This window comes from Cryptosporidium ubiquitum, assembly GCF_001865345.1.
Source record: "Cryptosporidium ubiquitum isolate 39726 chromosome Unknown contig_2, whole genome shotgun sequence".
Lineage (NCBI taxonomy): Eukaryota > Apicomplexa > Conoidasida > Eucoccidiorida > Cryptosporidiidae > Cryptosporidium > Cryptosporidium ubiquitum.
Window position 1 is genome coordinate 124,638 of NW_021639842.1, and position 14,114 is coordinate 138,751.

General features: G+C 32.0%; 9 protein-coding genes across 9 annotated transcripts; 3 read left to right on the forward strand and 6 right to left on the reverse strand.

Moving 5' to 3' along the window:
• Positions 1-114: 114 nt before the first annotated feature.
• cubi_00933 (uncharacterized protein) lies at positions 115-1,482 on the forward strand (the record flags this gene model as incomplete). The annotated part of the gene is made up of 1 exon (XM_029017945.1): positions 115-1,482. The coding sequence occupies one exon, from the start codon at positions 115-117 to the stop codon at positions 1,480-1,482; it is 1,368 nt and encodes a 455-aa protein (XP_028872896.1).
• Positions 1,483-1,958: 476 nt separating this feature from the next.
• Positions 1,959-2,830, forward strand: cubi_00934 (ribosomal protein L14; the record flags this gene model as incomplete). Its single annotated transcript, XM_029017946.1, has 2 exons — positions 1,959-2,245; positions 2,716-2,830. 2 exons carry the CDS (start codon positions 1,959-1,961, stop codon positions 2,828-2,830), a joined length of 402 nt encoding a protein of 133 aa, XP_028872897.1.
• Positions 2,831-3,267: 437 nt separating this feature from the next.
• Positions 3,268-4,065, forward strand: cubi_00935 (RING domain-containing protein; the record flags this gene model as incomplete). The annotated part of the gene is made up of 1 exon (XM_029017947.1): positions 3,268-4,065. One exon carries the CDS (start codon positions 3,268-3,270, stop codon positions 4,063-4,065), a length of 798 nt encoding a protein of 265 aa, XP_028872898.1.
• Positions 4,066-4,179: 114 nt separating this feature from the next.
• Positions 4,180-4,770, reverse strand: cubi_00936 (centrin; the record flags this gene model as incomplete). The annotated part of the gene is made up of 1 exon (XM_029017948.1): positions 4,180-4,770. One exon carries the CDS (start codon positions 4,768-4,770, stop codon positions 4,180-4,182), a length of 591 nt encoding a protein of 196 aa, XP_028872899.1.
• Positions 4,771-5,088: 318 nt separating this feature from the next.
• Positions 5,089-7,215, reverse strand: cubi_00937 (uncharacterized protein; the record flags this gene model as incomplete). Its single annotated transcript, XM_029017949.1, has 1 exon — positions 5,089-7,215. The coding sequence occupies one exon, from the start codon at positions 7,213-7,215 to the stop codon at positions 5,089-5,091; it is 2,127 nt and encodes a 708-aa protein (XP_028872900.1).
• Positions 7,216-8,255: 1,040 nt separating this feature from the next.
• On the reverse strand, positions 8,256-9,020 carry cubi_00938 (uncharacterized protein; the record flags this gene model as incomplete). Its single annotated transcript, XM_029017950.1, has 1 exon — positions 8,256-9,020. One exon carries the CDS (start codon positions 9,018-9,020, stop codon positions 8,256-8,258), a length of 765 nt encoding a protein of 254 aa, XP_028872901.1.
• A 1,088-nt stretch (positions 9,021-10,108) lies between these two features.
• cubi_00939 (60s ribosomal protein L12) lies at positions 10,109-10,612 on the reverse strand (the record flags this gene model as incomplete). Its single annotated transcript, XM_029017951.1, has 1 exon — positions 10,109-10,612. One exon carries the CDS (start codon positions 10,610-10,612, stop codon positions 10,109-10,111), a length of 504 nt encoding a protein of 167 aa, XP_028872902.1.
• Positions 10,613-11,308: 696 nt separating this feature from the next.
• Positions 11,309-12,226, reverse strand: cubi_00940 (uncharacterized protein; the record flags this gene model as incomplete). The annotated part of the gene is made up of 1 exon (XM_029017952.1): positions 11,309-12,226. One exon carries the CDS (start codon positions 12,224-12,226, stop codon positions 11,309-11,311), a length of 918 nt encoding a protein of 305 aa, XP_028872903.1.
• A 497-nt stretch (positions 12,227-12,723) lies between these two features.
• On the reverse strand, positions 12,724-13,320 carry cubi_00941 (uncharacterized protein; the record flags this gene model as incomplete). Its single annotated transcript, XM_029017953.1, has 1 exon — positions 12,724-13,320. One exon carries the CDS (start codon positions 13,318-13,320, stop codon positions 12,724-12,726), a length of 597 nt encoding a protein of 198 aa, XP_028872904.1.
• Between the last annotated feature and the right edge of the window lie 794 nt (positions 13,321-14,114).

The window sequence follows — 14,114 nt, forward strand, 5'->3', positions numbered from 1 at the left end:
ATGGATGAGAATTGATTATTTGTAAACTGGGAAATTTCTATTTTTGTGGGAAATGTGTGCAATTAAATTTGAATTAATTAACTACGTTTTTTGTTTTATTTTGCTTTGTAATTTATGAAGAAAAATTCAACGTGTGGACTTTTATTGAATGTGCCATTCACAAGTCCTATTTGTACTATAAATTCTATTGATAACAAAGTTTTGGTTGGGACATGGGATGGTTACTTTTATCAAGTTTGTTTGAGTGGAGAACATGACGTTGTGGTAGTACAAATTGAACCTTCTTACCCAATAAGGTATATAAGTGCATTGAAAAATGCAGACAATAACAGGGAGCTCAATACTAAAGCTCAAATAAGCTATGAGCTTATATTGGGAGGCGTATACAAGACAAAAGTGAGAGTAAAAAATCGGACCAACTCACCAATAATTCCATTGGATGAGCTTGAGGTATCCCCGGATGCCCACTACCAGATAATTGAGACAAGGTCAAGCCTCGAATGTTTTGACTTCAGTAATAGAGTGAGTGGATTAAAAAACAAGTATTTAAGGAGTCCCTTGTTTTTATTTTCTTCGACAATTAATTCGTATTTTGGTTTTAATGGCGAGAAAGGAGAAATAGAAATATCACTCGGGAACTTTTACATTCCAGATAGAGAATTTGTTATTTTGGATTATGATTTTCTGAATAATCATTTGCTTATTGTTGAGAGATCCCCAGAGAGATTGGACTATTATGCATTGTGTTCACTGCAGATAATTGAGTTACCACGTTCTCAGAATAATTTAGTAAAAGAAATTGATCCGAATGAAATTACTAATTTAACAGAAATACCTCCAAAGTATATATTAAATTTCCCAATTAAGAATCCTCTATTAATTACATCTAATATTAAGTCCGAATTAACACTCAGTTCATCAGCAGAATATAATAACTTTAAGGACTTCAACCATATATATAAATATCTTTACTCTACAATGTTTAAAATGTCTGATTTCAGAAAGGATCGTTTCAATATATTTAAATCAATGTATAACCTTTGTGATGCAAAATTCTGGGGATGTAATTCTTTCGTATTTCTTGTTTCAAATCACACAATTATTGGAGTTGATATTCTTTTTTCAAAAGATAATGAACTTATTACTTATACCAGTATTAAAAATAAATTCTGCATAAAGTCACCAGATAGAAACATTACATCTATCTCCACCACTAACTACAACTATATGGTTGCATTAACCGAAAAAAATAGAGTGTTTCTATCAAACAGAAATGGTGAAATAGTATATTCTATAAATAATATAACTCCTAATAAATCTAATTTTAAATGGGTTTGGCCAGTGCATGTATTTGTCATGCACACCGGTATTGTACTTTTCTCAACTACTAAAGGGTTATACTACTTTTACTGTGATTTATTGGATAAAGAAAAAGTTTCCTGTGTAAATGATCAAAGCTTTACGATAGATTTACCTAATTAACTACTATATTATCTGGCTAAACGAGCTATGCTTTTATTTACATCTCTTAAGCTAATCTCCCCCCACATTTAACTTTTTTTTTAATAAATTTTTTTGATTAAAAACTCCCATTATCTGCATGATTTAGGCGCCAACTGTTTGTCTCGTCTTGAGACAATAAAGGGTGTAAGTAGTCATAGTATATTTTTAATAGAAAGTTCAATAATTACCTTATTAATTCAGTATTAATTGAATTATAATTTGAGTTATTCGAAATTTAATTAAAAATAAATTAATAAAATTGTCGCTTTACTATTTATTAACAATCCCAAATATATTTCAAGGTCAAATAAAGAATTAACAAAGTTTTGGCGCGTACCAAAGACAAATTAGTAATACAATAATTTATTAGCAGGAATTTTCAACTTTAAATTCTGATAACTAAGACATTCCAGAAATTATCACCATTCCAATAAGAAGGTATTGAATCATAAAAAATGACTTTATTTACTCGTTTCGTTGAGCCAGGTCGCCTTTGTAGAATCCAGTATGGACCAGACACAGGAAAGATGTGCTTCATTATTGATGTCATTAATATGAATCGTATTTTGATTGACGGTCCAACAACCGATGTAGCTCGTCAAAGCATTCCTTTAAAGAGACTTACTCTTACTGATTTCAAAGCAAAGATCCCTCGTGGTGCTAGAACTGGAACTGTTAAGAAGATTTTGGAGAAGGATTCCAGCATTGAGAGTTTTAACAAGACCACTTATGGTCAGAAATGGTAAGTTAATTGGTTATTTGGTTGGTTTCTGGTTTCTTGGATTTTTAGGGTTAAGTGCTTTATACTATGAGCAATTTGTGTTAGCAAATATAAATGTTATTTTGGTTATCCTATCGAAGATATACACTCAAAATGATGTAGATACATCACTTAGTCTCGTTCGTCTTAATGAGCTTCTCAAATAATTTGGGTGGTTTATTCTGATGATACTATGTATTGTCTGACTTGGTGTTATTTCTTCAGGATTAAAACATTTATATGTGCATGTTACAGTCATGTTGATCATTATACACTGGATTAGATCCCTGACCACTACTATATAATATACTTGGGATTATATTTACTAATATATCTATGTATATGAAACTGACTGTACACAACTGCTACCACACTTTAAGCCAGATGATCCTGAGTAACCTATGAATCAACCTACTTTTTTCGAACTTAGTTTTAACTTATTTTTCCTTTAGTGCTGCCAAAATTTTCAAGGCAAATATGACTGACTTTGAGCGTCATGCTCTTTTGGTTGCTCGTAAGAAGAGACAATACCTCGTCAAACAGATTCTAAAGACCAAGAAGAACTAAATATGAAATGATTATAAACATTCTTCCCAGAAGAGTAAGAAGCTGGTTTGTTAGCTAGATAGCACACACACGTGCTTGCGAGAAGAGAAATTCACTATTATTTCTATTATTTCTAAATGGGACTAGAAAATTTGAAATCTAAATTGAACCTTCTTTCCAGGCTTTTTTAGATATTAGATTGCTTTGGTAACAATGGGAACATGGTAATCATTGTTACCTTTTGTATCCATTTAAATTTATAATTTCGAACCCTTATTTTCTTTTGCAGTTTAATTCTTGTTTAATTCAACAGATTGTCGGATTAGTATAAATATATAAGGGGTTTTGGCGCCAAATGTGTTGAAATTTATAATATTAAAAATAATGCAATTTCTTATCAACTTACCGAGGGAATTGATAAGACGTGGGTAGGTAAACGTATCATAATCTCAGAAAGAATGGGTAATTTATTAGGAAGAGAGAATAATGAAACACGATATCCTGTGAGAGAACAAAGAACAAGAGGATTGAGTAGTTCTGAATATATTTACAGTGAGTTTTCGAATAGAAATGATCCCAGAATCCCATTATATAGTCAACGAGATCGCAAGCTAATTAGTATTAAAAAGTCCAAGGCAGTACAAAATCAGTGCCATATAAATGGTTTATCAATCCACTATGTACCTTCTTTAAGAAGAATAAAATTTGAATATGACTGTATTCAAGACTCCATTTTAAATATATATAATTCAGATTCTTTAGATGAAAGCTTAATTAATACTGAAAAACCAGCATCCTCTCATCATATTCCGAAATCACTGAATAAGGAAATTCAGATCGACCTAAAATCAGACTTAAAAAAGAACTTTGTATTAGAAATTAAGCCAAAAAACCACTCTTCTAATAGTGCTGGGACTACTCAGCTTACATTCTGTGAGCAAAGCTCAAACAAAAAGAACGATGTTTTGGAAAATAAGATAGAAATCAAAAGGCAGTGCGTACTTTATAATGGCAAGGCATTTGAAATCCAAAATATATTTGGACTATCAAATAATTCCATAACAGCTTCGAAAAATAATGAAGATTCAGAAAGCTGTGTAATCTGTCTAACAAATAACCGAGAAACAATATTGCTCCCTTGTAGACATGCTTGTCTATGTACAGTATGTAGCGAGACATTATTCAAAAACACTCAAGATTGTCCAGTTTGTAGAAACTCCGTCTTGGGTGTAGTAAATATTGAAAATAACAGGTGAAATCGATATTAAACACAATTACTAGCTTACATGCATGATTGCATGCAAATTTGTGAATTTGGTTAAAAATATAATTATAAAGGAAAAGGAATTTAAGGCATACATTTTCCCTAGCTAAAATAAATTAGTCTTCCTCATGATACGTATAAACTCTTCTTGGTTAATTTCCCCATCTCCATCTCTATCAGCTTCTTCAATCATTTCTTGAATTTCCTCATCAGTGATATTTTCTCCTAATTCTTTTGCAACTCTTTTCAAGTTTTTAAAAGTAATTTTCCCGGTTCCATCATCATCAAAAAGCTTAAAAGCTTTAATGATTTCTTCTTTTGGGTCTCTCTGTAGAATTTTAGTTTCAACCAAATCATAAAACTCACTATAGCTAACCATTCCGTTATTCATTTCAACATTAGACAATATTTTCCTTAGTTCCTCCTTCTTAGGATCAAATCCTAAGGCTCTCATCGCCACCCTAACTTCCTTAACGTCAATATATCCTATTGAATCACCATCAAAAAGTTCAAAAGCTTCTTTTATCTCCATCTTTTGCTGTTCTGTAAGTTCAGTCCTTTTTGCTATTGAACCCATGTAAGTACTTCCAACTCCATTTCCTCCTAAATTACTTCCACCTCCCACACCCAATCCACTCATCCCATTTACTCCTAAAGATGAGCTTGATGAGGGACGTGACCTCATAATATTCTTCATTACCAATTCTTTATCTCAAATAAGTAGCTTAACCCCACTTTGTTAAAAAAAAAAAAAAAACGATTAGGGTAATTAAAAAAATTTAAAGATACAGAAGAACAGACTAAAATGTCAAGTTTTCTCTCTTTCTTAAATTCTTTTTTGTCCCGAATTTTTATATTACCGGATTCTTTCCTTTTTTACACCCTAATTAATTGGTATTTTCAAACCTTTTTAGGCGCCAAACGCATGTAATTATATCTATACAGAATATTGTGTACAAAAAAAAAAAGTAATAAAAAAAAATTAAAAACCTAAAAATTCTGGAGTGGGGTTTGATCAATTGACATCATCATCCCCAAACTCTTTTTTGGAATTGTTACTTTCTAGTTTGGTTGTCTGATCTAGGTTTGAATCAATTTGCTCAGCATTATGTGTGTTATAAGTATCAACTAAATCACAGCTTACAACTTGAGAATCGTGGTCTTTACCATCGAGTCCACTTTTATCATCATTGTAACTATCACTAAAACTGCAATCACTATCTTTAAATTGCGGAATTTGTTCGTTTGGCTGGATTTTAGGTTGATGATAGTCTTCGGGGGCACTCACATTTTTGTCAGTTGGCGGGCTTTCTTTGTTTAATGTAGGCTTAGATTTTGACTCAGATTCAGAGTCACTGGTAGCTTGAAGTTTTTGGTTTTCCAACAAGGAAATAGTCTCAGCTGTTTCGGTTGTTTCGGTTGTTTCGGTTGTCTCGTTACCTCCATTTTGAGTTTGTATTTCCCTAATTCCATGTTCTCTCTCATCTTCTAGATCTTGTTTATTCATAAGGCTAATTTCAAAGCTTAAAACGGAGTGGATTTGACTATAAAACTTTTCAGATAATGAGTTCAGTATAATTGACATGTTCTCTGAAATTGCTTCGCTATTAAGGGAAAATTTACACTCTTTGAGTTGCTCTACTTTCAGCTTTAGTTGTTGCCTTCTCTGTTTTCTATTTAAGAGAATTTCGTGTTTGCAAGCATCCATTCTGTTGGTCTCATCCTGGTGACTTTTCCTAATCCTCTCAATCTTTTCCATAAATTCCTTTTCTTGGTGCAGTACGTTAGAATAGCTGTCTTCAAGCTCCAGAACTTCCTTCTGGAGGACTTGGATTGTTTGTGAAATCATGGAAGCTTCCTTGAAGTTTGCATTCTTGATCTTGTCAGATTTGGAGGCTTGAGAAAGTCTAATTTGTTCTTCTAGTATCTCTTTCTCCTCCCCTTTGTATCTCTTGATCTCTTGTATTTCTCGCAACTTTTCAAGGACTACTTTTTCCTGTTTTTCAATCTTGTAGATTTCTTCTTGAATTAGTTTGAGAATCTCGCTTTCTCTAGAAATTTCCATTTTGTATTCACTTTGTTTTTTTTGTATGGGGTATACAAAGTTTTGTAAACAATCCTCAATCCAACAAATTATTATTGTTAAACTTGAAAGCTCGTCCTTATATATTTCTCTTGTGTTTTTGTATTCTTCAATCCGAATTCTCCTTTCGCTTTCCTCTTTTTTAATCCTCATTTCTTCAAGCATGATTTCATTCTCTACATTAGAAAGTTCTTCTAATAACTTATTTTTTAAACTAATCAGCTCTGAGTACCTTTCTGATATCTTTATTGGGTCATATTGTGTATTATTCTCATTCACCAACTCATTGTTTCCAATTCCTGTCTCCTCAAAATCAACGCTAAAATTCCGAAGATCCTTGGTATCAGCCTCCAAATCTTGTTCTAACTTTTCTAAATTGCCTTGAATGTTCAAACCAAAAGTTTCAAATATGCTAACCATTTTTGAAAACCATTTGGAGAGCTCCTCAACATCGTGTGTTGTAGAAAACATTCCCATACTTTCATCATTTGTACCAGAAATCAAATCTTTTAAAGAAACCATGTCTTCGCCATAGTTATACCCATAATCCACCCTCGAATCATATTTATTCTTTCTTAATACTGTTTTTATGTCGTTGCTTCTTTCATAGGAAGCTTCTGAACCAGATCCAACCAAGAATGGGCAATTCAAACCCGAGTTTAGCTCAGCTTGCTTTTCAACATCTTCCTTAGCCACTACTATCGTCTGTTCTATCATATCCTCTTTAAAGCTCTTCTTTAGTATTGAACTCTTTCCATCAATATCTTTATTTCTATTATTCAATCCCATAGAACTTATATTTAGACCTAACGAGACAACCCTGTTTTCATCACCAGGCTCACTCTTTCTTTCTACTTTCAAATTAGTTGTTCTTTTAGAAAATATTGAACTTAAATTGGACTCCTCATGCCTTTGTTTTTCTATCCCCACTAAAGAGGGCCTGGAAATCGATGTACTCCCTATACCTATGTTACTCTCACCAACTCCCGGCCTGACTGCTTTCCTTGTTTTCTTTCTGATACCTGCAATACTAACATTTTTTTCAGAATTGAATTCCATCTTAACTAATTTCCACTTTATTATTCTATCAAAAGCAAAAGCACTTCAACTTTATTAGTTTTCTACAATACTTTTGGAATATTACACTAAAAATACTCTATATCTTTGATTTCATCACAATCTCCTAGTTTATAAACTCTGAATTCCTAGTTCCTTTTTTCCGGTTAATTAAATTGTATTTATTTATATTTTTTATAACTATACAAAATATGTTTCCCAAGGCACTACCCCCTTCTATTCCCACATAGTCGTATTTTTTTTATTATTAAATGCCGGTACAAAGAAAAAAAGCATGCACATGTATCCCCACATTCAATGCTTAATAGGTAAATGATCTTTCTCTAAGCATTTAAATTTATAAATAAGCTATTAGGGTCAAGAAAGAAGCTAAAGATATTACAATCGGATTTGAAAAATGTAGAAAAATCACTCTTTGAGCTTTTCTAAGGGTCCAAATCCCCTCCATTTCTTTATTCGGTCCACTGTGGCGTCTAATAAAAGCACCCTCTTAGTAGCAGCTAATAGGAGAAGATGAAATTTACAAACTTGGGAAAAAGAAATAAAGGTCAAAATTACAATGTTAATGAAATAAGATCGCGTCTAAGGTAAAGATTCTTTACATTAACTTTCTAATCTAATCCTATATATCTCCCATCGCCAGCATATGGAATCCAACATCTGGGAAAAAAAGACTATTTAGATAGGAAATGAATACAATCCCTTCCCGCATGATAGTAGTAGGATTTCTGACTCAGATGACTTATACAAAGTCTGGAAGTAATTATGGAAAAAAAGGACCACGAATACATTAGTTAAACCAGAATTGAAATATTTATGTCAAAAATTCTCCCAAATACTTAATTGATATTCCGTCAGAGACTTCTTAAAAAATATTGATTACTCGAATTTCAGTTAATATATAATGGCAAACCTAGAAGGCCTCGAGTCTGATAACAATTATCCTTGAAATAGAAAATCCCTTAGACGGAAAACTTTCCTTTTTTTATCGTTTCAAAAATCTTAACTCTATACTGCGTTGCTTATGATGCTTCTGGAGCGCCTTCTGCTTCTCCGGATGCTCCCAAATCAGCAGTCCACAATGTCAAGTTGTCTCTCAAGAGTTGCATAATCAAGGTAGAGTCCTTATAGCAATCTTCAGATAACTTGTCTAATTGTTCGATGGCCATTTCAAAAGCTTCCTTGGCCATATCTATAGCTGCTCTTGGTTCATTCAATATTTCGTAGTGGAATACTGAAAAGTTCAAAGCCAAGCCAAGTCTAATTGGGTGAGTTGGCTCCAAATCCTTGGCAACAACAGTGGCATCCTTGTAAGCCTTTAAGGCATCCTCAGCAGAGCTCTGTTTGGAATCTCCTGTAGAAAACTCGGAGATATATCTGTGATAATCTCCCTTCATCTTAAAGTAGAAAACTTTGCTATCTGGGCTTGTTGCTGTGGGAATCAAGTGTTTGTCAAGCATGGTTAAGATGTCATTGCAAATGTCTGTAAGCTCAGCCTCGACCTTACTTCTATATTTGCCACACATCTTGCTGGCATCCTCAGCATTTCTGCTGTGTTCCTTTTGCTCTACTGAAGAAATAATTCTCCATGAAGATCTTCTAGATCCAACTGCATTCTTATAAGCAACGCTAAGCAAGTTTCTTTCTTCCACAGTAAGTTCTTCTGATTCTTGTCTAGCCTCCACAACATCCTTCATGTACTTGGCCATTTCATCATAACGTTCAGCTTGCTCTGCCAATTTGGCCATGTAAACATTTGATTCTCTTGCATTAACTGAATCACTCATTTTTGAATTCTTAATATTAAGTTCAGAATCACGAATAGTGTGCCGAATTCTTAGCCTTTACTTATTGAGTAATATACTATTTACTTATTATCTATATATATAATATTCACGCAATAAGTAAATATTTCTATATTATTAATATCCAAGTGTTTTATCTAAAATTCCCCCAGTATAATAATTACTATATAGAATCTTATTGTATCCTTCCACGTTAATTAAGTTAATAGACATGAAATTTCTCACACTTGACTTTTCCTTTATATTAATAAGTAATTAATATGCACAACAATGTTTATTAACGTCTTATCTATTAGAAATTATCTTGAACTACCCCTCACTAACTAAAATGCAATATATATTTAATAACTTTATATCTTATATTCTTGGTGTCTATGTTAAGTTTATCCTCTCCTTTAAAATTCCTCTACGTATTATTTACCAGTCCTTATTATTTTCCACTATTTGTTTATATATCTAACCGCAATTACCCATTCTAACTGCTCCCCCACCCCTCTCCGACTAACTTGACCTAAAAATGTGGGGAGTATCATCTAATTAATTAAACGATACCAGTTGGCTTCCCGCCTAAACAATGGGCGGGAATCAGAACCGGCATTCTAAATATTTTTAATAAGGAAAATATAATGGAATACATCAGAACTAGGAGAAATATGCATTTTTTTTTTGAATTAATACTTAGAATTAAAGAAATACTTAAATGCTACTACTAGTATTGCTGTGCAATAAATAAGTTTTTTATCAAACAGCAGTTGGTGTTATAATAAAGAAAACTTTCTTTTTTGTTCTCTATCCCTCCTTGTTGCATAAAGTTGATATACCATATAAAAATTAATATCATCCTCTCTATATTGGCATCCAAGAGTAGCATAGCTCACGGAAAGCTCGCAATACGGCTATATGAATCTTGTCAAAGATGATTAGGTAAATCGTCTGGATGAATAACAAATTTATAAATCCACTAGGTCTTCAAGTTTGAATTCCTTTCTCCCTTTTACTTCCCGATTTAATTATGACTCATGCCTAAGCGTAGATACAAGCATACCATGAATGAGCCATAGAGACAGAATCTATGCAGTTGGAACCTCAATTTCACCTGCATCAATCATCTTTTGTAGATCAACAGGTTTTTGTCCATCTACAGTACAACCAATTGCATTACATGTTCCGAGAATCTCCTTAACGGTACCAGAAAATGCTCTGGCTCTTGATTTGAATTTCATTGCACGAGCAACTGAAAGAACTTGGTTCATTGACAGGTTTCCACTATGCTTAATATTTTTAACCTTCTTTCTGTCTCTAATTGGCTCCTTGAGCTCTTTAATCAACAAACACGTTGCTGTTGGGACAACATCAATCTTAGCCTGACGATTTTGAACAGTAAGTTTAACACAAACCTTCATACCCTTCCAAGCAGCTGTACCTTTGGCAATATCATCACCAACTTTTTTTGGTGACATACCCAATGGACCGAGTTTTGGTGCTAAGACGGATGTTGCTCCCACTTCGCCTCCAAGTTGTCTGATGTACAAGTACTTGACTTCAGATGGATCTGCTTTACCTGCTGGTGGCATTCTAATTTACTACCCTAATTAAACAATTTGTACAAAAACTTGGAAAATGCTCCTAATTCTGTTCGTCTAAACTCTCGAACTTTCTTTATTTGCCTCTCGTCTTTTTTAACCTTATTAATTAAAATGTTTACCGCCCAACACCCCCGTCTACATTTACACTAATGTAAGTAATATATGTACTAATATTAATAATATATACTGAAAATAACATGATAAATATGCTTCAAAATAATTAATTATATTTTATTAGTGTATTCATTTATATTATTATCTCAATTATTTATATTGATATTTTATTTATTACATAAATTAGTAACAAAGTCAGGCCAATATTTTTGGCGCCACATGCTATTATTAATAGATTAATACTTTAGGACTGAAATCAATTATTAATTTAGTGCATAGATAAGTAAATATAAAAATCTGGTTTCTTAATCTTCTGGTAAAAGATTAAGTGTATTTAGACAGACGAGAATGGTATGCACATAAAATTGTATAATACTTACCTAGATGTATTCCTTAGTAATTGGTAGAAATAAATAACCAAATATAGAGTTACACTAGATAGCAGGTTTTAGTAAGGGGAAAAATATATTAAGGAGGAAATGCGAGGCGAGTTATAAACAAGAAAAAGGATAATCATAGAAATAAGAGTAAAATTTATAATTTTTGTTCATTATAAAGGGCAAAAGAGGTCTAGTTATCAGAATCTTCATCAAAATTATTGATAAGTAGGAGAGTATTAGGATAGAATCCAATTTCATATATAGTGATTTTATTATCTATATACGATTCGTCAATTTCCACAGATTTGGAGTGGGGTAGTCTTAGAGAGAATTTGTCTGAGATTAAATTGCTCTCGTCCAATCCAAGAGAATCAATCCATTTGAATATCTCATATACGGAGTCATCTTTATGAAAGTTCCTTTGAAACTTTTTCCCTGCAGAGTTCTTTACACAAACTCTGGAACAGCTCTCTTTATCAATTTCCCTTTCTTTTTGGAACTCAGAATAGAATTTTTCTCTTCTTTCTTTAATCAAATCCTTATACTTTTTTTTCTCCAACGCCTTCTCTTGTCTCATTGAATCCAAATTTAAGGATCTCATATACTCAAGATCCTGCTCTTCTCTAATTCTCCTAGCCTCTTCAATCTGAGCTTGTTCAATCTGAGTTATGACCGATCTGTTCGAGTTTCTCATTGATATGTTATCTTGTATTCCGTTATTTAACTTTGGAACGCAAAATAATGTTTTAAAAAATCCAAAGATAGTGCTCAGACTTGTTCTACAAACCGAGAAGAACATTCTGAAAAACTTGTTCAGCTTAAAATTGCTTAGGCTTATGCTTTCATTCGCTTGATTAACTAAAATCCCCTGCTCATTAAAGTTCCCAGATAAACCTCCTGTTACATTACTAGCATTAGCTTCTCTAGTAGCATTAAAATTGTTATCTTCATATGTATTCATGTTCTGTTGCTCAAAGTAAAGAGATACTGCATTCTCTAGATCCCAGTTACTTGACTCCAAAATTGTTCTCCCAGTTGCTACATCACAAGTTGTGATCTCACAAAAAACCTGCAGCAATTCTGTCTGCCCTTCTGAAATCTCTTCCATTTATATATAATAGGAATAAATTCACTCAGTCTGTATTTGCACTTAGATAGTATAAGAAAGAAGTTAGTTATCTAATGGTTTGGTAGCGATTGAAAAAAAAATTGAATATTTCAAAATTTAAGGAATAGTACCAACCAAACTACTTTAGAACCTGACTTAAGATCAAAGAATAAAAATTTAATGTTAACCCACACTACTTCTTTTTCAGCCCTAACTACAGTGCTATCCAAATCAATTATAACTGTGAAGCTGAATTGTTAATTCGTATCTTTTTTCTCTCTTTCTTTTTTATTTATGATTACTGTTCTATTAGTTTTTATTTATGCAAAAATATAATACTAGCATATATAACTTATTGTATATTCATACTATTTTTATTTATATTTAATTTATTACTATTTATTTATTTATTATTTATTTATATCATATAAATTATACATATATATTTATCTTTGGCGCCAATCATACCCAAAGTGGTAGAACATGTATAATAAAGACTATAAATCTGGAATCAGTTTTTTCTGACTAATATAAGCATCATATATGTGTTTGGTTGTGATAAGTTTTTTGTTTGAGGAACTTTCATTTAGTTGTTTGTTGATCTTTCCCATTAGTTCCAAAATAAAGAGTTTCGTTGCAGAAGAAACTGCTAGAGTGATTTCTTCAACATTTTCTGGAATATATTTGCTTTTCTGATGAAGCATGGACTGAATATAGCTCAAACTATCTTCCACAGATTCTCCATTTTCTCCCCCTTCATTTAAATCCAAATACCCAGAATTTACTAAATAGTTGAGAATTGTGGATTTTTTAAATCCTGAATTCCTACAATTTTGTATCGTGGAATCTACTTTTTCTATTCCTGTTGCATTACTCCCCTCTCCAACCTTATACGATACATAGTCTAAAACTAAGTCTACCATTTCATTGTTTAAAATCCCACTCTCCTCGTTTTCTATTACTCTGCTGTTTGACGTATTTATACTATAATCCTTAGTTAGTCCTGAAAACTCCATCTCCTCCTCGATGTTAAAAACATCCTCATTTGATATTTGCGAGGATGAAGGAGATATTTCGTCGAAACCGTCTTCCATTATTCTTAATAATCACGAATTCCAAAAAAACTAACCCACTTGTCAACTACTTCCACAAACACTGTATCTATGTTCTTATCAAATTGTTCAAAAGTTTACAATACTATATTCCTTAATTTCTCTTTATTGATGCTAAATTACATCAAGTCAACAGTATTACATTATTATACAATTAATTTAATATTATTGTACACATTAATTATTATTTATATACAAATAATAATAAAATATTATGACATTAGGCGCCATTATCATGTATTTATTTAAAGTAAAAATTGGCAAAAAAAATATTAAAAAGTAAAAATTTACACATGCATACAGGAACATTATTTTTTTTCACTGAAATAAAATGACCCAATTAATTTTTATATAGAATATCATAAGGTCTATTTGTTATTGTTTGTTGTAACTTTAGTTTTACATTATATAATTCAAGACTATCTAGGAATGGCCTTTACCTTATCTTTAGTTAAACTCACCATCCTGTCCACCGGAGAAAAGGTTAAAAATAGACAGTAATCTTTAACCAAACTAGATGTTAAATGTGTAAATATCATTAATACAAAACTGGAAAATTATATCTTTAATTTTTTTAAATGGAATTTTTTTTTTTCTTTCTGCTTTAGTGAATATTTTTGTGTGCAGATATATAAATCATTATTTGTGTGATTAAATGTGAAACTTGTACAAGCAAGTATTAGATGCACCTAACTAAAGTCAGAATAAGGGAATTTCTTGGGGAGATTAAACATTTAAAAAACTTGAAGAGTAAAGAATCATACTCAAAAATACTC